Source organism: Neomonachus schauinslandi, chromosome 12 (assembly GCF_002201575.2).
Source record: "Neomonachus schauinslandi chromosome 12, ASM220157v2, whole genome shotgun sequence".
In the NCBI taxonomy this organism is placed as follows: Eukaryota; Metazoa; Chordata; class Mammalia; order Carnivora; family Phocidae; genus Neomonachus; species Neomonachus schauinslandi.
Window position 1 is genome coordinate 90,641,888 of NC_058414.1, and position 25,109 is coordinate 90,666,996.

General features: G+C 35.8%; 1 protein-coding gene across 2 annotated transcripts in view; it reads left to right on the forward strand.

The window, feature by feature from the left end:
• Positions 1-25,109, forward strand: part of TRIM24 (tripartite motif containing 24) — a 118,465-nt gene that overhangs the window by 49,172 nt on the left and 44,184 nt on the right. For both annotated transcript variants that reach the window (XM_021693038.1, XM_044920256.1), the window contains exons 2-5: positions 2,750-2,868; positions 10,225-10,372; positions 17,549-17,681; positions 23,662-23,778. In XM_021693038.1, coding sequence (XP_021548713.1) covers positions 2,750-2,868; positions 10,225-10,372; positions 17,549-17,681; positions 23,662-23,778 — 517 coding nt within the window. The remainder of the gene's footprint in view (positions 1-2,749; positions 2,869-10,224; positions 10,373-17,548; positions 17,682-23,661; positions 23,779-25,109) is intronic.

Genomic DNA, 25,109 nt, shown 5'->3' on the forward strand with positions numbered 1-25,109 from the left:
TGTTTGACTTTTCAGTTTTCAATTCCATTGTCTCTGCTCTTATATTTCTTATTTTCTGTCTCCTGTGAGGTTGAAATTGAAGACCATGTTCCTTACGCTGCCTCCCTTAACATCTGGAAGGGGAGGGCCTCCTCCTTACTACTGGTGGATGGTGTGGAAGTCTCTTGATACCTCTTGATACCTCCCTGGGTAATAGGGGCGTGGGTGTCTGTTTACTGCTTCCCATTGTTCTTCATTGACCCATTTAAGGAGTGAGGACAGAGGAGGTTACTGGTAGGCAGTAGTAAAAGTTCTGAGTGTCCAATAATCCTTTTTAACGCCTCCCCAGCATAGAGGTAGAGGAGTACCTCATTACTGTCATGGAGGGGCAAGATTCATCCTTTTCCCGTGGTCCCTGCTAATACTGCAGGGGGCCTCATTAGTGCCCAGGAAGGATAAATGCCCCAGCTCCCCACCAGTCTTCTCTGACAGACACAGCAGTGTGTGGTTGGAGTACTTGGTTTCTGCTTGGCCAGGGTGGAAGTCTAGACTTCCCACTGGGCCTTTGCTGGTGGGAAAAGGAGCACAGTTTTATCTGTGCTGTTTTCCTGGAGTAGAGCAGTTATTGTCTAAAAGTTTTGTCTTGGTAGGCTGCCCATTTCCTGGTCCTTAGGATAAAGAGAGCAGGTTTCTGTGGGATTTTTTTGTTTATTTGTTTACACCTGTTGATATTCATAGGATGGTGACTTCATGACTGCCGACTTTGGAATATATGAGGCTAAAAGAAAATCCAGTGAACTCACCACTGTATCGTTCCTTGGGTCCTGAGGACTCTAGCTAGTCTGCTGCCTTCTCTCTACCTTTCAGTCTTCTTATGATTGTTTCATATAGAACACCTAGAGTTTTTAGCTGTATTTATATAGAGGAATAAGGAAAAATATGTTTACTCAATCTTACTCTTTTGTGAAATGCATTGTCACATAATTTGCAGATTTTTATTATTAATTCTTTGTTAGTAGCACATACTAGGTATATCATTCCCAGTTTGAACCTTGTCTTGTCACTTTCTTCATGGTAATCTTTTGGCTAGCTATAGTTCTGAATGTAAATGAAATCAAATTCATTAATCTTTCCCCTAATCTCTTGCTTTTTGTTTCTTGCTTTAGAAATTTATTCCTACTCTAAGTTTACACAGATGTTCTCTTATATTTCTTTGTGAAAGTTTTAAGGTTCTTAATCTTTTAAAAGAACTCTCGTTTTTAATTGAGTAGTGATCTAATTCATCCCCCTCCCACTTTGGAGAACTGTAGCACCATGAAAAGTTCATCCCTTTTCCCATTGATCTCTAGTGCCACATCTACCATGTATAAAATGTACTTATATGTGAGCCTGTTTCTGGTATGTGCATTCTGTTCCACTTTTTTTTTTAATCCTTACATAAATTTCACACCATTTTAATTACCATAGCTTTAGAATAAGTCCTTTACTTGGTAGGCATATCCCCCCAGCTTGTCAAAATTCTATTGAAATTCCTGTTGGGATTATTAAAATTGCATTGAATCTATAAATATGTTTGGGGAGAATTGGTATCTTTACCATCATGAACATGGTTTTTCTTTACTTAGATATATTTTAATATTTCTAAATATAGCTTAACATTTTTCTCCAGAATGGCCTTATATATTTAAAACAATTACTTTTGAGTACTCAGTATATTTTTGTTGCTACTGTAAAATGGGTTCTTTAATTTAAAAAATTTGTTTATTGCTAATATATATAAATGAAATTGACCTCTGGATTACTTTATATTCATTCTTATGCATTTCATTTTACAAAAAAATGTACTTGGGAACCGTATCAGTCTCCTTGGTACAAATTATAGCATCAAGTGAATATTAGATTTTTAAAATTTTAATCAAAAATTTAGATTTTAATTCATTCATAGTTACTACTTACTGTTTTACCAAGCACTATGAAAGATTATTCTCCCCCCCCCAAAAGAACATATTTGCACTTGTTAAAGGAAGCACAATAGTGTTTCTTAATCTCCCATGGAGATTTTAAGCAAAACAAGTATGTTTGTACTCCCCTTTCAGAAATCCTGGTCTGTACGTCCAGAGAAAACCTGAAGTCTCTATTTTTTAAAAAATCTCCACATGAGATTTTGAAAACCACTGCCGGGGAAGTTGCTAAACAATAAAAAGAGCAGCCTATGGGGTTATTGGAGGAGCATCTCATTTAAAATAAACTTTTATTCATTATTAAATAAACTAGGTGTGGGATATATCTATATGTGTACATAACAATTGCTTTGTGTTAAGTAACAGCAGATATGACTTTGAAGAGAGTGGGCGTTGTAAAAGAACCCAGTTACAGTTTGAATGAGATGTGCTCGTTTGTGTTTAGTATATTTACATTAAAACTTAGAATGAGAGCTCAGTTGGTGGTTGCCTGAGGTGTAAAGGGTCATGGGTGGGTGAAAGAATGAAGAGGGTCAAAAGGTACAAATTTCTAGTTATAAAATGAATAAGTAAGTCATTGGGTTGTAATGTACAGCCTGGTGACTGTAGTTAATGCCATATTACATATTTGAAAGTAGCTAGAAGAGTGGATCTTGAAAATTCTTATCACAAGAAGAAAACTTTTGTAACTATGCATGGTGACAGATGTTAACTGAACTTATTGCGGTGATCATTTTGCAGTTATATACAATCAAATCATTATGCTGTGCAAACCAAAAAAACTTAGAACACAATTTTGTTTTCCCCAGTTGGAGTCATTCGATGTCCAGTTTGCAGCCAAGAATGTGCAGAGAGACACATCATAGATAATTTTTTTGTGAAGGACACTACTGAGGTTCCCAGCAGTACAGTAGAAAAGTCTAATCAGGTAAGTGTACTAATTAATTCTTAAATGTTTTGCCTCCTCTTAATGAGGCAGCCTGAATTGTTGAAGGACTCTAAAAAGGTGTCTGACATTGACCATTATGTCTATCAAATTATGTAATATTTTAAAAGGTAATAAAGAATAATAAATAATTCATCTTATTGAATAAAACAGTGCCAATTCAGAAGCCTTGATTGTACCCCCACCTTCCCTATCCCTTCAGAGAAAACCATTATTCTATATTTGACAGTATTTCATTTTTTTGTAACTTTACTGTGTATTGACAATTAGATTTTTTTATTTCAAGTCCCACCTTTTTCATTTTTTTCTGTTTTAATGATGAACTCTATAATGATATGACAGATTCCATGTCTTTGATCAGTATGGTTTCTGCATTTTAAGAACGTCTTCTTCTCTGCATGGTATTTCTTTGAAAGCCTCATTTAGTAACATTGTCCAGGGTGTTGGATTTAGAGACCCAGTGGTGTTTTTCTTTTTTCCCCATTTCCATAACCCACATGTAGAACATTTCTATTGGCCCTTTCAATCTAAATGTCTGGTCGCTGGTGGGTGAATTGTAGTACTCTGGTGGAGGTGAGCTATGATTAATTCTGTACTGAAGTGTAGTGTATTAATCTACTTTTGAATCATGATTCATTGATGATTTCTCTAGGCGTTTCCTTAAATTTGGAACATAAGATCTGTGAAGGAACAGAATCTGACAATGGAAAAAATGATTATTAATCTAAAATGTAAAAATCAAAAAAGTAATGTTTAGGACACTTCAGGAATCACATATCTAAGTTTCTGTACTTTTCATTTTCAGTTTTTTGTTTCTTGGGGGAACTGTGGGAATTTAGGGTTCATTTAAAATGAATATAGCCATTACTAACTAAAATATCCCTTTTGGGGGTGCATGGGTAGCTCAGTTGGCTAGGCAGCCATCTCTTTATTTCAGCTCAGGTCATGATCTCAGGGTTGTGTGACTGAGCCCCATATGGGCATGGAGCCTGCTTGGAATTCTCTCTCTCCCTCTCCATCTGCCCTTTCCCCCTTCCATTGTGCACACTTGAACTCTCACTCTCTCAAAATTTTTTTAAATATCCCTTTTGTTTCAAAAGTATCCACAGTTCATCAAAGGCCAAAACAGGGCTTGGTGCAGGGAATAAACTTTCTAATTGTTGTGAAACCAGCTTTAAAGCATGAAAATGCAGTTATTTATGTGAGGACAGTGTCAAGTACTTAACACCTCTGAAAGTTCCCCTGTGAATACCAATGATTTTTTTTTTTTTGTCTACTAGAGTGTCATGTCACTTTGCTTCATATGTGATTATATTTATACTAGATATACTTTGTTAGTCATATCACTCACCAGTTATGCTTCATCAGATGAACTCTAAGTAGTGCATGTGAATGCTCAATCCAGAAAGCTCAAAAGCAAAGCAGCATAAAAAATCAACAGGGTGGAGTTATGATCCTATACGAATTGATGGTGATAAGAGATGAGTATTGAAGGGATTCTAATCTAAAGGACAAATTTAAGAGGCTGCTTTATGCCTCTGTATAATCAATTAGTTTTACTAAGTTTATCTACTCTGTTTTGTCACAAAATAATCGGAAGAAGTTATAATCAATTAAACTAAAGATAGTCCAAATTGACATCTTCATTTTAGGTAAGTGAGGCTAGGGAGGTTGTTAAACCTGGTTCAGGAGTAGGGTGCTTGAAGGGATATTTTGGGAATGAAGACAGGAGAGGTGATAATGTGGGATGAAGGAAGCACTAGGCAAGAGGTAATGAGAGCTGAACTAGCCTAATACCAATAAGGAAGGGAAGGGGAGAAGTTACAGTCCACATAGGACTTGATATACCTGACTGGATGTGGAGGTGAAAGGGACCCCACTACCAGGATGGTAGGTACTTTTCACAGAGAGAAAGAGGGCGGGGAAGAAGATAGAGAATTGGTTTTGAATGTGATTGAATTTGCCTATAAGACTAAGGTAATGTCATCTGTGATCAAACTGGAGCTCTGAGGATAGTTTATAGCCGAAGATAAAGTTTTAAAAACTTTTTGTTACAGATAATTTTAAGCATTACCAAGAGAAGGGACAGTTTCACATAACAGACTCCCATGTACACATTACCTAGCTTAGTAGTCACGAACTCATTTTATGTTTAACCTGACACTCCCCCACATACACACACTATATTATGTTGAAGTTATTCCCAGGCATTATATCATCTAATCCATAAACCTTTCAGTATTTCTATGGAAAAATAATTTTTTTATAAATGTAACCACCATATTAATTTAACATAAAAAAGAAATTTACAGTAATTCCTTAATATCATCAAACATTCAGTGATAATGTCGCTAATTGTTGTGGTTCTTTTTTTAAAACAGTGGTTTGTTTCTGTAAGGATCCAGTAAGGCCTACACAGTGCATTTGGTTGGTTTGTCTCAACCCTATCTTTTAATTAATCTCAAATTACCCCTTCACTTCAGTGGCTTTCTTTTTCCGCCCTTTTTAACATATTTGTTAGATAAACTGGGTGTTAGTCCTGTATAGTAAGCCTTATTCTGCCTTTTGCTGACCATCTTCATAAAGTCATTTAACATACTTTTCTGTCTCCTGTATTTTGTGTATACTGGCAGTAAAAATGTAGAGGCTGATTTAATTTCAGGTTCCATTGGGTGAGGGGGTATGAGAATACTTTCATCCATATGTCTGTGTGTACTTCAGTCAGGAGGCACAGGAGTTTGGTTGTCTTTCTTTTTCCTGATGTCAGTGGCCATTAATGATCGCTGCCATGATCCCGTATTATATTACGGCCTTGGAAAACTATGACCTTCTCATTCTGTCATGCCCCTGTATTTCTTAACTGGAAGAGAAACTGAAGGCTTCCTTCATTTATTCTTTGGTTATAAAGGAAAGGTAGGTTAAACACTGGATTCTTTTCCTTTAGTTGCTAATTTTTAGAGAGTAGCTTAGTTTCTTAGCATTCTTCAGAGGTTGACTAATGAGTGGTGTGTTTGTATGTCATTATGAATTCGTGGGTTTTTAACATAAAATATGTTCTAGTAGTTGTTAATGATGCTCCACTTGTGCCATCTTGGCAACAGGAGCCTCACATTGATTCCTGAGTCATGCTGATAAAATCACAGTAGTCAGTGCTGTCTCCCCTGCTTTCTGTTTTGACATATTGTTAGAGGCTTTGGTTCCTTTTAGTCAGAAATGGTATCTGGAGACCAGTATGGGTGCTGGGGATACTAATCACCATTGGGTTGGTCATTTGTTTAGGCCTTGCAAGAGAATGATTTAGCAAACACTTTTTATTGAAAAAAGAAAGTGACTACACTTATCATGTTGAACACTGCGTGATATATAGAATTTTTGAATCATAAAATTGTACACCTAAGACTAATATAACACTATGTTAATTACACTTGAATAAAAAAGAAAAAACAAGTCTATCTGGCTTGGTCTTGAATTTAGGCCACATAGTGTCTCTTGGGGCACAGACAAGGATCCTCTCTAAGGCATCTTTTTTATTAAGAAGCTCATCAACCTCAAACACATGGAATTTTAAGGAACTACAGTAGAGTCTCTGAAATCTTTATTAAGGGAAAGGGATAAACAGAATACAAAGTAAGTATTAGGTGATAGAAAACTGTCAACCTTAGTAAGGAAACTAGTGTTTTTAAGAAGTCTAAGATTTTAGAAAAGTAATGGGTGCAAATTTTTAACAGAAAAGCAACCAACTTTAGTATTGGTGGTCAAAGTGTATTTACCAAGTGAACAAATTTCTGTAGCAAAAATGTGAGAAATGACCCCAGGAGCTCAGACAGCAAGTGGCTATTCTCTACACCAAAAAAACCTGAAACTGCATCCCCCTAGTGCCAAAACCACCAGCTGCTAGCATAAAAATTCAGTGTATAGATATTTGTTCTATATGATACCAAATGTCCAACTGTCATGTTTTTGTTGCTGTTATATTTCCACAGAACAGATTAATAGTTTGACCTGGTGTCCTACAGAGTATGTGAGAAATTAGGGTTGTAGCCTTGCCTTCTGGGCTGTCCCATAAGATGACCAGGATCATCTCCAGTGCAACCAGTCTTTGAGGTTCTACCTTGACCCTGCTGAGGATCACAGAACGTTCCCCATTTCCCTTCCCTGCCCTGACTGTCATTTGAACAGCACCGAGAAGACTGCTCAATTATCAGGAGAGTGGTGGATCTGCTGAAAATTCAAATTCAGCAGAGGGAATAAAGTCTGTGATTACTAAATGTGAATGTATTCCACCCCTAAGCAAACTGACAGCCTGATTTGACGCTCATGAGAAGTTACTGAGGGAGGATATAACATCTAAGATTCCTGTAACTAGAAGACTTTAAGAAGAGAAATAGATTTCATTTGGCTCAGTAGTGCGCTCTCCAAAGATAAAATGTGCTTCCATGTGAGGTAATGGGTGCCTAATTGTTGAAAATACACAAGCAGCAACTGCCTAGGAAGGAAAAAGCAAATATACCACAAGTATATATTGATATTTATAAGTCCAATTTAGATTTGTAGGTTTTACTTTTTTGATTTTATGTTTATCTCACTTATCTGACATTGGAAATCTTGGTACTCAATTACATTGACATAATTATTTATTTTCTCCAAATATATCTACATTATAGGGTATATTGTATCGGTTTTGGTTCAATCAGGAGCCATCTTAATTCTTAAAATTAAAAGTTGTTAACTAGATACAAACTTGTTTACTGAAAGGATAAGTAAAAAATATTTAAAGTATCATAGAGATACCAAGTATAAAGAAGCAGCTCAGAGAACAAAGAGAAAAGGTTGGAATTAGTCAAAATTAGAGGAAGGGTCTTGTGGAACGTCAGTTCAGACATCTGAAGAGGCAGTGCTGCTTGTCCCATGTTGGTGTCTGAGCGTTTGGCCTTGGGATTGCAGACCTCAGGAGCAGGAGTAGGCCTGTGGTGTCAATATCTCCAAAGCTGGTTCCATGAGGATTGGAAAAACTGCAAACTAGAGCTCAGTGCTGCTCTGGAAATGAAGTGCCTCTGCTGGAGTGAAGTAGCATTGATTGGCATGATGTTCACAGAAAATGCAAGCAAATAGCAAGACAGCTAAGATGATGAAGTACCTTCTTCCTCTGGCATTGCAGTCTCCCTCCAGCACCATCTGTTGTTAGAATCTAATGTGGAACCAGCTCATAAAGCATAAATACGGTTTTCAGAGTAAGCGTATGGAAGAACAGAGTTGGGCCTGAAAGTAGAAATTGTAGAGCTGTTTCTGTCAAAATAGAAAGCAAGGAAGACAGCAATTACTGCATGTATGCACTGGAGATAGTCAAATCATAATTTTTTTCAAGTTTTTACTTAAATTCCTGTTAGTTAACATACACTGTAATATTTTAAAGTTACTTGAAATAAATAATTCTCTGAACAGTCAAGCCACCCACTTGATAGGCAGATGCATTTGTTTCATTTGCTTTTGTTTTTTAGGAATTTAATTTTTGTAATTTTTAGGACTACATATAAAACATTCATAAAGTAAAATCTATAAAACACAGTGTATTGAGAGAACTCAAACTATGGCTGTTTAATCTACCCATGTACCTTATTTCTTCTCTACCCTATAGGTAACCATTTAATTTCCTTTATTCTTCCATTTAAAATATTTTATATATAATTTTAAGTAATTTTATGTTATTTTTAAAATATTAGCAAATGTTATTTCACCCATCCCCATCTTTCTTAGAAGAGCAGTAGCATGATTTGCTTTTCCGCTTTGCTTTTTTTGTTTTACTTCATATACTATAGATCCCTCATTCTTTCTTATAGTGTGGAGATTAAATTTTGGGTGACATCCCTAAAGACAGGATAGCTGAAGCTAAGGGAGTGTAGATGAGACAGTCCCCAGATCTAACAAAAAATGTACAGAATTGGAGGAGGAAGGGGGGGGTGGGATCCAGAGGTCAATCAGGGAGATAAGAGGATCTGGAGGTATCAAGGAATCCAAATGATTTCTAGGAAGTAGGAGTCAATAATGTTAGAAAGGTTAAAGATGATAAGAGCTGAGAAAAGGCAGATTTGAATTAATGAAAATGTTATCCAGGTATTTGGAATTTGGCTAACGTAAAGCACTAACTGAGGGGAATTTTTTTTTTTCCCCAGCCACAAAAGATAACATGAGGACTGCTTACATGTAACTTTAATATCTTTTCTCAGAGAATAGTGCCACCCTCTACACAGTTACAGAAGCTGGAAACAAAGGAGCTGTCCCTTCTTCATCTCTCATATCCAGTGCATCCTCTGAACCAGTTTTGCCATCAGTCTTCCTCATTCATTCCCACTTCCACCTAAACCACTGAAAAAGCCTCTTACTTGTCTCTGCAGAAAGCACTTGCCCCTTTTATAATCTGTTCTCTATATCACAGTGGCAGTGATTTTTAAAATTGCAAGTCTGGCCATGTCACTTACTTAAAAGCTTTTAGAAGACTTCTTCAGACAAGGACCAAAATTGCCATGTGATCATGCTTGATCTGGCCCCTCTGCCTACCTTGCCCCTAGCTTCTTCTCTTGCCAGTCTTCCCTTGATCTCTGCACTTCAGTCATACTTTCTGTCAGTTCTTTGAGTCTGCTGTACTCTTCTTGCCAGAGGCTTTTGTACATGCTGTTCTGTCTGCCTAGAAGTCTTTTCATCAGTAATTGATGACTCAACTTTCATATCTTAGTGTTAATATGATCTCCTTAGAGAAAGCCTTGCCTGGGTAATCTCTCGCTTTCTCCAACACTCCAACCCCACTAAAATGAGATCAGTTTCCCCTATCATATGCTTTTATAGCTTCTCATACTTTTCCTTTATGGCACTTCTCAGTTTGTAATTACATATTGGTGTGATTCTTTCAGTAATGTTTGTGTGCCTCTCATTTAATCTCAGCACTACTCAATAAAATCTGTTACTAACCTCACTTTAAAGATGAGCGTTCTAAGTAACCTGCCCAAGAACTACCTAGTTAATAAGTGGGGAATGGGGATATGAACGCACACTCCCATCTATGAGACTCGGTATCATAAGGGCAGGAACCATGTTTGCTTTTCCACATTGTTATATCCTTAGCACTTAGCATAGTGCCTGGAGTATTTGATATATTGAATGAAGGACAATGCCATATTTCCGTTTCATATGTTTATAATTTAAAACATGTCAGTTTAAATTTACAAACACTGTTAAGGTAACTGATAGAGGCAAGTATGATTGGTATATCAATTTTACATGACTAGTTGTTTGACCTCCTTTGCATTTTTCTTAAAACTTGCTGTGACATGTTTCTCTTATTAGGTGTGTACAAGCTGTGAGGACAATGCAGAAGCTAATGGGTTTTGTGTAGAATGTGTTGAGTGGCTCTGTAAGACATGCATCAGAGCTCATCAAAGAGTGAAGTTCACAAAAGACCACACTGTGAGACAGAAGGAGGAAGTATCTCCAGGTAATAAATTGGTTTTAATCTCTTTTTGTCTCTATCCTTCCCACTCTTTTCTCTCTTCCTGTACTAACTTTGTTTTAATACACTTGTAAGCATTAAATACACTCTTGTTTTTTAATATAAGGAGGTCTGTATTGTAATTGAAATTTGAATACTTAAAAATGTTAAATATGAATAGATACAGAATATTTCTGCCTTATATTCATACTCCCAACCCCTGCCCCCCCACTTCCTGTAAATGCTTTAATTTGGTGTAAATGTATAGCAAATGAAAAAAAAAAGATGCTTTTTAAACTTATGTTCTCTCATCAGTTCTCTTATTTCTAAGGTGTTGACAAGAGGTGGGCTTAACAAAAGTCTTAAAACTCTTTCCCCTCTGATATTGTTGTGATAAACCTGGTTCATGATATTTGATAGGTAGATAACTAAAGAAGCTCTGTTTTTTATGTAATTTACGGCTTCTCAGTTTTTATTGTATTGCTTATAATGTAAAGTTTACTAATGTATTCTTTTATTGTAGTAAAATATATGTAAGAGAACAACTTGCCATTTAAACCATTTTTAAGTGTACAGTTCATTACGTTACACTGTATTACATTACATTCAGTTCATTAGTGTATGGTGCATTAATGGCATTCACAGTGTTATGCAGCCATCACCACTGTTTCCAAAGTTTTTTCATCATCCCAGAAAGAAACAATACCCAATAAATAATAATGCTTATTCCCCCCTTTTCTCTGCCCCTGTGAACTTCTAATCTACTGTCTCTACAAATTTGCTTATTTCTGCAAGTGGAATCCTATACCTTTGTCCTTTGGTATCTGGCTTATTTCACTTATCACTATTTTCAGGGTTTATCCATGTTGTAGCATTTATCAAACTTCATTTGTTTTTATGGCTCATTAATATATTTTTGTTTGAAAATAATTTTTTGCTTTTAATCCAAGTCAACCAGTGTTTGTCTCTTCAGTATTCCAGGAACTTTGCTAAGCATTGGAGATGTAAATGAATCAGATACTTTTGCCCCACAGAAGTTATAAGTATGATGAAGACTACAAACAAATTAGCAATCATAGTTTGTCCTCCTAAGTTCTATGAGAACACATGAAAGAAGCACCAAACTCAGATTTGGGGATTTAGGTTGGAGGCCAAATCTGGGGCTTGAAGGAGGAATAGAAGTTCATCACAGGAAGGAGAGGGGTAGGGAAAACTGAAGTACACACCCAGATTTCCAGAGGGAGACAGTTGAATGTAGCTGGGGAGTAAGATTCAGGAGAAGGAATCAGAGATGAGGCAAGGAGTCTGGTGACACGGGAAAAGGAGATATAATTTCTGAGGACGCTAATGAGGAAAAGACAAAAGAGAAGAGGCCAGGTACAGATTCAGATAAATTGAATAGATAGTGCCTGAAAGAGTTCTCTTTTTTGGTGGTTCAGTCATCTATTGAAAAATTGAGCAGAGAAAATAAGATGAAAAGATCAGGAATGTGTGGGATACTTGAAATAACCCCGGTAAAAGAGAGCTCCAGCTTCAGAAACAGATTGTTTGGTAGCATCCAGGTTACATTTGATGTATAGGCCTTAAAACTTCCTCCATCGGGCAGCGCCTGGGTGGCTTAGTCTGTTAAGCATCTGCCTTCCGCTCAGGTCGTGATCCTGGGGCCCTGGGATCGTGTCCCACATCCGGCTCCCTGCTACGAGGGGAGCCTGCTTCTCTCTCTGCCTCTGCCTCTCTCTGTCTCTCATGAATAAATAAACAAAATCTTTTAAAAAAATAAATAAAAAATAAAACTTCCTCCTTCGGACCTCAGCAGTACGCATGTGGGTATAGAGAAGAATTGAACTTATTTAGGGTTGGAGTTTAGCGGCATAGGTGTTGCAGAAGTTCAGTAGAATGAGAGGTACAAATCATGGCATTTACTAAATGAAGGATTTTTTTTTTTAACTGTAAAAAGGAAATGAAGTTGATAGTGTCAGTTGATAGAGTGAAAGAAATTGTTAGGAACCTAGAGATCTTTGAGGCACAGTAAGAGTAGTTAACTAAGAATTAGAAGGTTAGAAAGTAGAAATTATTAGAGTGGATGTTTGAATTTATGACTGTAGAAATGGAACAGTTATGGACAATCAAAAGTCTAGGGTGGGACCATGATGTGAGGAGCTAAAATGGAGTATAGGTCTCTGGAGATAGAAAGTCTGAGAGCCTTGTTTTTATGTGGTAATCTATGTGGATTTCTAAATCATCCAGAGTGATGGTGACACTGAAGACTAGGAGGATGACCAAGTCAGGATCTAAATTCTTCAGTAAGTAAAGGAAGTCTATAAATGGGTGATATGATGTTCTAATTATCTAAATCAGAAGCTCTATAGTTATTGTTGAAGAGCAGGCACAAACCCAGAAGCCAATTAAAGATGTATGGTCACTCTATCTACTGTGATGCCTACATGACATGCACATCAAGGAGAAGGGTACAGGGAAGCTGTGAAGATATTCACATTAGTAATACTAAGCCATTGTTGCATTGCTAGAATTAATTGCATTTGGTCTTGATGTGTTGTGCTTTTAATAGTGTTTTACTATATTGCTAATTTTCTCTATTTTCCTTCTTCCATATGAGTTTTATGCATTTTTGCCTGCTTTTTTTTTTCCCTTAACATATATTGCATTATTTGTTTCAGAGGTACAGATCTGTGATTCAACAGTCTTGCACAATTCACAGCATTCACCATAGCACATACCCTCCCCAATGTCTACACCCAGCCACCCCATCCCTCCCTTTTGCCTGCTTTTTGATCTGACTAGATAGTAGGTTATCTTTTTGTTTTTATCCACAGAAACGGCTCTGAAATTTATTTATCTAATTATCCTTTATATATTTTAGTTCATTATTTTTATCTTTAATTTCTCCAGCTTACCCTGATTTTAAAGTTCTATTACTAACTTATTTGACATAAATACTTGATACTTATTTTTATCTTTTGTAGAATTAATAAGTGTTTAAAGCTTGATATAATCTGCCACTTAGATTTCTACTATTTTTTAAATATTCTGCATATATGGGGGCACCTGGCTGGTTCAGTAAGTAGAGCATGCAGCTCTTGATCTCAGGATCATGAGTTCAAGCCCCACGTTGGAACCTACTTAATTAGAAAAAAAAAAAAAATCTATTCTGCATTTATGACCATGCAGTTGAAGATATACAAATTTTTGCATTTGTTATTTTCTGGTTCGGTAGATTATAAATAATGATATGGAAAGAATGCCGTGATGTATATTAAATGCAAAAAGCAAGTTGCTTAACAGCGTGATTATTATGAACCCAAGAATTCATTAAAAGGAAAAAGGAAAATGTTCCCATTACTTGGATTTTTTTGTTTCCTGTTTCAACTTCATAGTTTTATTATGATCAGAAAATGTGAGTCTGTGAACTCATTCTGTGTGCTGGCATACATGTAAGATTTTGTAAATATTGATAGTACAACTGAGCCTTGAATAACATGAGGATTGAGGGGTGCTGACCCCTGCGCAGTCGAAAATCCATGTAAACCTTTGACTCCCCAATACTTAACAACTTAACTACTACTAATAGCCTACTATTGACCAGAAACCTTACTGGTAACAGTCAATTACACACTTTTTTTAAAAAAAATTTATTTGGTTGGGAGAGAGCATGCGAGTACGCATACACGCGCATGCGTGCATAAGTGGGGAGAAGGGCAGAGGGACAAGCAGACTCTACGCTGAGCAGGGAGCTCAACTCAGGGCTGGATCCCAGGACTCTGAGATCATGATCTGATTTGAAGTCAGATGCTTAATCACCTGAGCCATTCAGGTGCCCCAGAACACATTTACACATTTTGTAGGAAGTGTGTGTGGGAGTGTGTGTGTGTGTATTGTATACTGTATTCTTACAAAGTAAGCTAGAGAAAAGAGAATGTTAAGAAAGCCATAAGCAAGAAAAAATACGTTTACAGTAACTGTACTGTATTTATCAAGAAAAATCATGTGTAAGTGGACCCATGCACTTAAAACCCATGGTGTTCAAGGGTCAACTGTATATGTAATGTCAGATAAATACAAAATTTATATTTAAAAGAGAAACCATAAAATTTCACTTATAAGAAAAAAAGTAAACATTTTTATAATTAGGAAAAAGCCTTTCTAGAAGAGGTTCTCTAAAACTAAAGCCACAAAAAATAAAAACAGATTAATTTTTCTATAAAATGTGTTAAGGATCTACTTAGAAAAATACCATAAACCAAGTCAGACTGGAGGAAATATTTCTAAAATCTTTGGCAAGCAGTATTATCAAATGTGTCTACAAATTGGTAAGAAAGACAATTGGATGGAAAAATGGCAGAGGTTATGAACAGACAGTTCTTAAGAGAAATACAAATGGTTGATGGATGTGAAAAGTTGTTCTATCTCAGTTATTAAAGAAATATGTCCAAATGTAGTGAAATCTTTTTTTTTGTAAGATTGGCAAAGATTAAAAATACTGACAAAATGAGGGCGCCTGGGTGGCTCAGTTGGTTAAGCGACTGCCTTCGGCTCAGGTCATGATCCTGGAGTCCCGGGATCGAGTCCCGCATCGGGCTCCCTGCTCGGCGGGGAGTCTGCTTCTCCCTCTGACCCTCCCCCCTCTCATGTGCTCTCTCTGTCTCAAATAAATAAATAAAATCTTAAAAAAAAAAAAAAATACTGACAAAATGCTGTTAGTAATGTAGGTAATAGCCACTCTACACTGGTAAGAGTACAAATTGGTACAATTTTTTTTTGGAGGATCATGTACTTATATTTGTATAAATCACCCTTTGACCCAACAATTCTGCTACTAGGAATTTATCTGTGGAAACATTCAATGACTTATACATTTCATATGTTTATTTCAGCATTATCATACAATATTGAAAAATGAGAAACATTCAAACGTCCACTGCAAGGGTTATATTCATTTGATGAAATACTGTGCAGTTAATAAATAAATTGATATATTTACTAACCCAGAAAGGTATCTAAGAGGGGCACCTGGCTGGCTCAGTCGGTGAAGCATCCAACTCTTGATTTTGGGTCTCAGGTCATGATCTGAGGGTTGTGAGCCCCACGTCTGGCTCCACACTCAGCGTGGAGTGGGCTTGAGATTCTCTCATTCCCTCTGCCCCTCCCCCCTGCTCCAATGTGTGAGCGTGCACATGCGTGTGTGCGCGTGCTCTGTCTCTCTCTCTCTCTCAAACTAAAACAAAATAAGAAAGGTATCTAAGAGTTCTTAAGTAAAGAAATCTTATAAAGTAGTGTGTGTAATGCCGTTTTTTTAAATTTTATAAAAGAAAGTACCTACTAATGTATGTAGTTATATACATAGAAAAACAACCAGATGAACACATAACAGGTTATTAATAGTGGGTATTGCTGGAAGTGGAATTATTTCTGAAATGTTTGGATTTTACCTTTGATTATTAGTGACATAACTGATGTTTACTGTTTAATCAATAATTATATTTATTTGTATTCTTTTTTTTTATTTATTTAACATTATAACATAAGCATTGCTCAGTTTTATTGTCACTCTGGGTAACTATTCAGAAGTTATATGGCTGGACCCCAGTGTTTATAGCAGCAATGTCCACAATAGCCAAACTACGGAAAAAGCCCAGATGTCCATCAACAGATGAATGGATAAAGTAGATGTGGTATAGATATACAATGGAATATTATGCAGCCATCAAAAAATTGAAATCTTACCATTTGCAATAACATGGATGGAATTAGAGGGTATTATGCTAAGCGAAATAAGTCAATCAGAGAAAGACAATTATCATATGATCTCACTGATATGTGGAATTTGAGAAACAAGGCAGAGGATCACAGGGGAAGAGAGGAAAAAATGAAACAAGAAGAAACCAGAGAGGGAGACAAACCATAAGAGACTCTTTTTTCTTTCTTTCTTTTTTTTTTTTTTTAAGAATTTTACTTATTTGACAGAGAGAGATGCAGCGAGAGAGGGAACACAAGCAGGAGGAGTGGGAGAGGGAGAAGCAGGCTTCCCACCAAGCAGGGAGCCTGATGCGTGGCTTGATCCCAGGACCCCAGGATCATGACCTGAGCCGAAATCAGACACTTAACGACTGAGCCACCCAGGCACCCCCATAAGAGACTCTTAATCTCAGGAAACAAACTGAGGGTTGCTGGAGTGGAGAGGGGTGAGGGGACGGGGTGGCTGGGTGATGGACATTGGGGAGATTATGTGTTGTGGTGAGTGCTGTGTATTTGTAAGACTGATGAATCACAGACCTGTACCCCTGAAACAAATAATACATTATATTTTAATAATTAAAAAAAAAATTTTTTTTAAAGTTATATGGTTGGGGCGCCTGGGTGGCTTAAGTTAAGCATGGACTCTTGATTTCAGCTCGGGTTGTGGTCTCAGGGTTGTGAGATCCAGACCCCTGTCCTGCTCTCTCCCTCTCCCTCTCCCTCTGCCCCCACCCCCACTTGTGTGCTCTCTCTTAAAAAGAAAGAAAATTAAAAAGAAGTTACATGGAGGACTATAGTATATAGTGAAAACTTTATGATTATTTCTGTGTTAATGGGTACCATACCCTCTGTAAGGATTTTTTACAGAAGTGGGAAAATAACTTTTCCATCACACTGTTTATACATTTTTATTAGATTTTCTGAATTCCATTTAAAACTATCTCCTCCCATATTTGGAGTAGAAAACATCCAGTTGATTCACACTCACTTACCTGGGTTATTTTCTTAAGACTTTTTAATTTCATAAAGCATATTTTTAACTATATACTTTCTTTTTCTCCTGAGTTAATTTGAATTTCTGGGAAGAAAATCTTATTTATCTTTTCCTTCTAAAATGCTGAGAATACTTAATATTTTATTTCTTTTTTTTAATTGAAATATAGTTGACACACAATGTTACATAAGTTTCAGATGTACAACATAGTGATTTGACAAGTCTATATATTATGCTGTGCTGACCACAAGAATAGCTACCATCTGTCACCATACGATGCTATTTTAATATATATAAAGCCTAGTAGTAGTGATAGTGTCAGAAACTGTTTATAGCTATTTTATATTTCAGTAGATTCGAATTTAAACTAATAGTAATTATGTAGTGTTCAGTTACATTAATTTTCTTCTTTTTGCCTCCCATTGTTTCTACAGAGGCAGTTGGTGTGACCAGTCAGCGACCAGTGTTTTGTCCTTTTCATAAGAAGGAGCAGCTGAAGCTTTACTGTGAAACATGTGATAAACTGACATGCCGGGACTGCCAGTTATTAGAGCATAAAGAGCATAGGTACTGGCATCTTTAATTATATATTTATATTTATAATAAACTTTATGAGGAATAGAGGACTCCTGGCACCCCAGCCAAATGGCAGTCAGCAAAAAAGTTTTGTTTGGCCAGCAGTATGTTGGCTTGTTCCAGGATTTTTCAACTTAGGTGCTATTAATAGTTGTTGTGGGGGCATTTCTGGTTCATTGTATGGTGTTTAGCTGCATCTTTGACCTGTATTCACTAGATTCCAGTAACATCCTCCCAGTTGTGACAAACAAAAATGTCTCCAGATGTTGCCAAATGCCCTACAGAACAAAATCACCCTGAGTTGAGAACCACTGACCTACACACTATTTGAAAATAAATGTAATTTGTTGCCAAATGGTTGTTTGTAAAATGAGGAGATTTTACAATAAGAAAAAAAATTTAGATCTTTGGATTTGGAACCTATTATGGCTTTGGGCCCCATACACTTGCATGTCAGCATTTGGGTGGAATTCATTTTAGTGTTCTGTAGAACGAGGCATGCCTTTCCCAATTCATTATAGTTCCTACCAAAGCTTATTTTTAAATCTGACCTCCCATAGGCATTTGAGTCAGCAACCACTGATTTATTTAAAATAGTAAGATTCTGGGGGCACCTGGGTGGCTCAGTCATTAAGCATCTGCCTTCGGCTCAGGTCATGGTCCCCGGGTCCTGGGATCGAGCCCCTCATCGGGCTCCCTGCTCGGCAGGAAGCCTGCTTCTCCCTCTCCCACTCCCCCTGCTTCTGTTCCCTCTCTCACTGTGTCTCTGTCAAATAAATAAATAAAATCTTTAAAAAAATAAATAAATAGTAAGATTCTGATTGATACAAATAAAATTGCTTAAAATGGTCTAGGCTCACAAACTGCTGGTTATCAGAGGAGAGGTGGGTGGGGGGATGGATTAAATAGGTGATGGGGATTAAGGTGTGCGCTTTTTGTGATGAGCACTGGATGTTGTATGTAAGTGTTGAATCACTAAATTGTACACCTGAAACTAATATTATTTACTGTATGTTAACTGCAATTTAAATAAAAACTAAAAAAAAAAAAAAATTGGTCTAGGGTTCCAATAATGACAGACTAGGCAATTTAGACCAAACCATACCAGTGAGAATAACTAGAAAACCTGGACAAAATATAGAAATCATTGATAAAAAATTTTTAGAGCTTATTAGTAAAAAATTACTAGATCAGGTTGGAGTGGGAACAGAGAATGATAAGAGCTTTTTTCCCCTTTGAGGCATTGACCAGGAGATTGGGGAACACTTCTGATAGGCCACAGGGCTGGGAAGATAGGAATTGGAGTTCAGGGGTTACAGGGGTGGAAGGCTTCTCCTTGCCTTGATTTGGAATCCTGAAAGTCTACACTATTACAGTAAAGATGAACTAGCTACTATACTAAATAGTTCCTGACTGGGACTGAAGCCTCAGCATCAAATTTTTTTAGTACCCAGACAGTAAATTGATATCATACTGCTGGTGCCCTGGTAGAATCGAATGTAAATCCTTCCTGAAGAGAGGAAACATCATCTTCTGCCTTAGATTTATTCAGTAATGAATTTTGCAGAATTGTCCAACACATAATTAGAAGTAATTGAGTATTCTAGGAGATTAAACAATGTGAACAAAATCTAGCAGATACAACAAATAATATAAAAAGACCCTTAGGGCTACATCTTTCTATACTGAAGATAAGAGACAAAATGGAAAATTTGGGTAAAGAACTGAAAACTATAAAAAAGAATGAGATGGAAAATCCAGAATTGAAAATTGCCATAACTGAAAATAACTCATTAGTGGCCGTAACAGATTTGACATAGCAGGAAGTGAGAATTAATGAACTAGAAGAAAAGTAAGAAAATATCCAGAATGAAGCATGGTAAATAGAAGGATAAAGTAGAAGTAGTAGTAATACAGGGTGTAACTGGGGCCCAAGAAGAGAGAAGGGAGAGGGAACGGGAAGGAAGCAACATTTAAGGACAGAATATAATGGCTTAGAATGTGGTAATACTGAAGAAGGATGTCTAGCCCCATGTTAAGGAAGCCCCATAAATCCCCAGCAGGATAGAAAGAAATATTTTTAAGGTACAAAAAGAAAATAATTACAAAACTAAAATTTTATACTCTCATTTTTTAAAATGAAGATTAATGAAAGACATTTTCAGACAAAATAAACTAGGATAATAAATCCCCAGTAAAACCTCACTAAAAGTATACCTTAGGCAAAAGAGAAATGGTTGTTAACGCATGGTGGAATGAAGAGCAGTTAAAAAGGTTAAGGGTGAGTAAATATGGATAAATGTTGACATAGGTAACAAAAATGTTTTATTGGTGTGTGTCGTGTGTGTGTTTTGTGTATTACACAACAGACATGTTAGGAGGATATGTAATTCGTGTTCTAAGACTCAAAAGGGTAAAAAAGTACAAATTAATATTAGATGGTGAGTCCAGATCTGTATTTTGTAATGCCTAGAGTAGTCACTAAAAGAATAGTAAAAATGTCTGTGATTATCAGAGTTAACAGAGAGGGGAAGTGGAGTAATTAATCAGTCTGAACATAGGCCAAAAAAAGACAACAGATGGGATTTAATAAGGACTTGCTAAGTTGGTAAATCTATAAGTATATTTGTAATTATAATAAGTGTAAATGGATAAAATGTTCCAAATTAAAAGATTTCATCCTGGATAAGAAAGAGAATAGAAAATCTGCTATTTACTGTTTTTATAAGAACAACAACTGAAACCTAAGTATATGGAAAGAATATTAGGAAAAGATGCACTACATAAACACTAAGCAAAGGCAAGCTGTTATATCAAAGTGACTTGTTTGAGACAAAGGACACTTTATACAATAGAAGGCTCTCCATTTAAAAGATATAACAGTTCTAAATATATATATGCCCATAGGCTTAAAATATATAACAAAAAATGACAGAACTTAGAACAAATAGACAAATCCATGGAGTGGGAAATTTTAACATACTTTTTCAATAATTGACAAAACAAGCAGATTAAAAATCAGGATATTTCAGTAAGATTCAAATAACCTAATTAGCAAAGACTGTGTGGACATTAAGGAACACTGCACCTAATAATACACATTCTTTTCAAACATCAAAAGAAAAAATTTAATTGGCAGTCTTAAATTTCACAGGGTTAAAATCATACAAAGTCTAACATAAACTCAATGCAATTAAATCTAGAAGATAATAATAGATGAGAAAATTCTCCAAAAATTTGAAAGTGAAGAAATGAAATTCATACAAAAGCTAAATGCAGCAATGCATGATCCCATACTGCAGCCTGGACTAGAAGGGGAAAAGTGATTTAGAGGACATGACTGAAACAAATGATGTAACTAGAATATGATGTGTAGAGTAGGTAAGAGTATTATCTTGGTGTCCATTTTCTTATATTTAATTATTATACTGTAGTTGCATAACAATACCCTGTGTTTAGGAAATGCGTACTGATTATTATTTTTTTTTTTTCAAAGATTTTATTTATTTATTTGAGACAGAGAGAATGAGAGACAGAGAGCATGAGAGGGAGGAGGGTCAGAGGGAGAAGCAGACTCCCTGCCGAGCAGGGAGCCCGATGCGGGACTCGATCCTGGGACTCCAGGATCATGACCTGAGCCGAAGGCAGTCGCTTAACCAACTGAGCCACCCAGGCGCCCAGGAAATGCGTACTGATTATTAAGGTGTTAAAGAGTTATGATGAGTCAATTTTTGAAAAACTAAGCTGTGTAAAGGTATAGATCTCTGTACCATTGCAGATTTAACTCAGAAATTATTTCAAAATAAGCAGTTAGAAATAAATGTAAATAAAGCATCAAAGAAGAAATCCCAGTGGATATCAGAAAATATTTTTATCTGAATGATAGTGGAAATAATATCCTAAATATATTGTTAAGGCCATGATGAGAGGAAAATAGATATCATGAAATGTATATAGTAGATAGTAAGGATAAAAAGTAAATGCACTAAACAGTTACCTCAAATTAGAAAAATGAGTATATTAAACCTAAAGTAAATGGGGGGAAAGGACATAATAAGGATAAGTACAGACATTAATGAAGTAAAGTCAAAATTCAAATCATTCAAAAGACTAGTAAATTGACAAATTCCTTTAAGAGTGACTGAGAGCAGGCCCACCCAACCAATGCTAGGAGCAAAAAGGGGCATGAACACATCTCTAAAGGCATTTAAAATTATGAAAAGGTTATCTGTCAATAGATTTGAAAATTTTTACTTGAAAGAGGATAATTCTTAGAAAATAAAACTTAACCAAATTAACACAAGATAAGCTAGAAAACCAGAATAGCCCTTTAATGTAAATCCATGATTTGTAACTTTCTCACAAAGAAAACTACAGACCCAAATGACTTAATTGATGAATCAACAACATAGGTGCAGTAAAAAGAACACCTTTAAATACATACAGCCTTGTCCAGAGAATGATAAAAGAATGAATTCTCTCCAACTTGTTTTTTGGGGAATAAAAATAGAAAATGACAGACTAGTCTCACCCATGAAATGAATGTGAAAATTCTAAGAAATAAAGTAGGAAACCAAATCCAGTAGTATTGTGATTTTTGGATAATATAATTGCAACCAAGTTGGCTTTGTTTTAGGTATACAGAGTTCATTTAACATTTGAAAATCATTCATGTAATTCATATTAAAAGAATAAAGGAAAGATACATGATGATTTCAATAGAGACAGAAGAAACATTCTGTAAAAAAGTGTATGCACCCATTAGGAAGATCTTAGCAAATGAGGAATAAAGGAAATTTCCTAAACCTGATAAAGATTGTCTATAAAAAGGACTAGATAACATCGTAACTGGAATATTGAAAGTTTTTAGACAAGTTTAGGAACAAGACAACAATGACTATTTTTTTTTTTTTTTAAAGATTTTATTTATTTGACAGAGAGAGAGCACAAGCGGGGGAGCAGTAGAGGGAGAGGGAGAAGCAGGCTCCCCGCCGAGCAGGGAGCCCGATGCGGGACTCGATCCCGGGACTCCAGGATCATGACCTGAGCCGAAGGCAGCTGCTTAACCAGCTGAGCCACCCAGGCGCCCAACAATGACTATTTTAAGCATTTCATTTAACGTTACACTATATCAGGGTCCCAAAGAGTGCATTATATACGAAGGAAATCCAACAGAATTATTAACTGTGTTCCCCTTTTTTCTAATGCTGGCAACCCTATTTATAATACTTACTGATTTAAGTGCACTTGCACTTTTAAATCATATTATGTAAAATACTGTATTTTATGCATTTTATGAAAAAGTAATAAAACTAGTTATCTTCTACATTACTATTTCCCTGGAGCTACTCTTGAGTTATCTACATAGTTTGTCAGAGGTTATCATGTTGACTTCCAAGTTAAATTTTTTGAAGTGCTGTATGTTACATTGCTTGAAGCCTTATTGCATGCAAGGCATAACATCAAGAGTTTTTCTTACTCTTTCCTTTTTTCCCAAAGGCATATATTTGTGACCTCTGTGGCACAACCACCTAATGTTTAAAAGTGATCTCTAAAATGTGTGTTTACAGCATCAAACTCTCATAATTATGAAATTGCAAAATAGTAAATAAATCTACTTAAATATCTGTAACTACTTTTTGCCAGGTCAGCCAAGTGAGCTCTCTAAGACTCTAAAACTATAAAATGTGTATCTTCCCCAAATTTCCAAAATAATTTAGAGTATCCATGAATAATATCTGTAAAGACTCCCTCTTTCTAAAAAAAAAAAAAAAGACTCCCTCATTCTTAGGGATAATTTTGAGAGCATGAAAAACCTGCCTTCTAGAGATATATTAAAATGTTTTTTTAAAGATTATTATTATTTACATCTTTTATAATCTTGTTATCTTAAATTGTTTCTATCTGGGGGCTTTTCCTCATTTTAGATATATTAGCTTGAAATAATTGGCTTGTTTACTTATCTTCCCAGATACCAATTTATAGAAGAAGCTTTTCAGAATCAGAAAGTGATCATAGATACACTAATCACCAAACTGATGGAAAAAACAAAATACATAAAATTCACAGGAAATCAGATCCAAAACAGGTAAATTTACATTTGTGGTGTTGTAAAAAATCATCTTTATATCATGTATTAAGTATATTTACTTTTAGAACAGACATTTTACTTAGCTCATGGTAAAATAGGTCCAAGTAAGCTGTTAGATGGCTCTAATAACATGTAGTTCATAAGACTTCTCCAAAAACTGGGTTTCTGGAAATTGGGCTGGAAAACATTCTTTTCAGCCATGAAATTTCAAAACTGTTGGTAATAAACTACATTGAGTAATGGCTCATTTATCTGGTAGGTATTGATAATTTATAATTATCTGGTGTTTCAAATTTTAAAGAAATGCCAGGATTTAAAAACAAAATCAACTGTTTTTACCAGTATGGTAAAATACTTTACTTGATTATATATATAAAATTGCTTTTTTAAGTGTTGGCCAACTTTGAGATGCCTTCTCTGTGCTTTCATCTTTTAACTGCAATAAAGTGGAGATCTTAGGACACCATTAAACAGTTTCACACACGTTTTATTCCTTATCAGATACAATACTTACATAGTTTCTACATGTTACCTGTTATACTTTTTGTTTTCCATAGGAGTCCTCCTCTTCAACTGTACAAAGGCTCATATCTCACAATTCAGTGATTAGGGGAGTAAACCACTAACCTCCACATGGAAGAGGGAGTTTTTCTGTCTTCCCCATTTTTTTATCCCATTTGGAACCCACACTGACATATTTACAACCTTTACAACACCTATGAAATCCCATATCTCCCTTCTTTTGTTGTTTTGCATACAAAAGCAACCTATCACTACCTAAATAAATCAAGAAATGCTTTTTAGAAAGAGCCTGAATAAGAGAGTCCTCACAGGGGATTTGAATCACTCATAGAGAAAAAATCTTTCGTGGTTCATCTTCCTTAAGACCAATCATCAAAATCTGTTATACTTGTCATTTTGGAGCATGGCTATGGTGGGAATTTTTTCCAAGTAATTCCCTGGTTTAACTGAATTCTTTTAAAGATATTCTTAAGCATAATTTACCCTCTTCTTGATGCTTCAGTATTATACCCATTTTTATTCATTGTGATAATACAGTTCTATTGTGTCTTTTGTTTTTATTGTTCTTATCAGCTCTCATTTTACCTTTCTCTTTCACATAACAAGTGTATTAACCAAATACTGTTTCATTTACCATGTTCTAATCACAATACTATTTTTGCCAAATAGAGTAAGTGGTGGGTTTAAAAGTTTTTTATCTGAGTAGTTGAAAATGTGTAAAGGATATTTACAGAATGATAGAGATAGTTCTGGGTGCTTCTACCATATAAATGACAAATGGTAGCAATTGTAAAATAACTAATTTT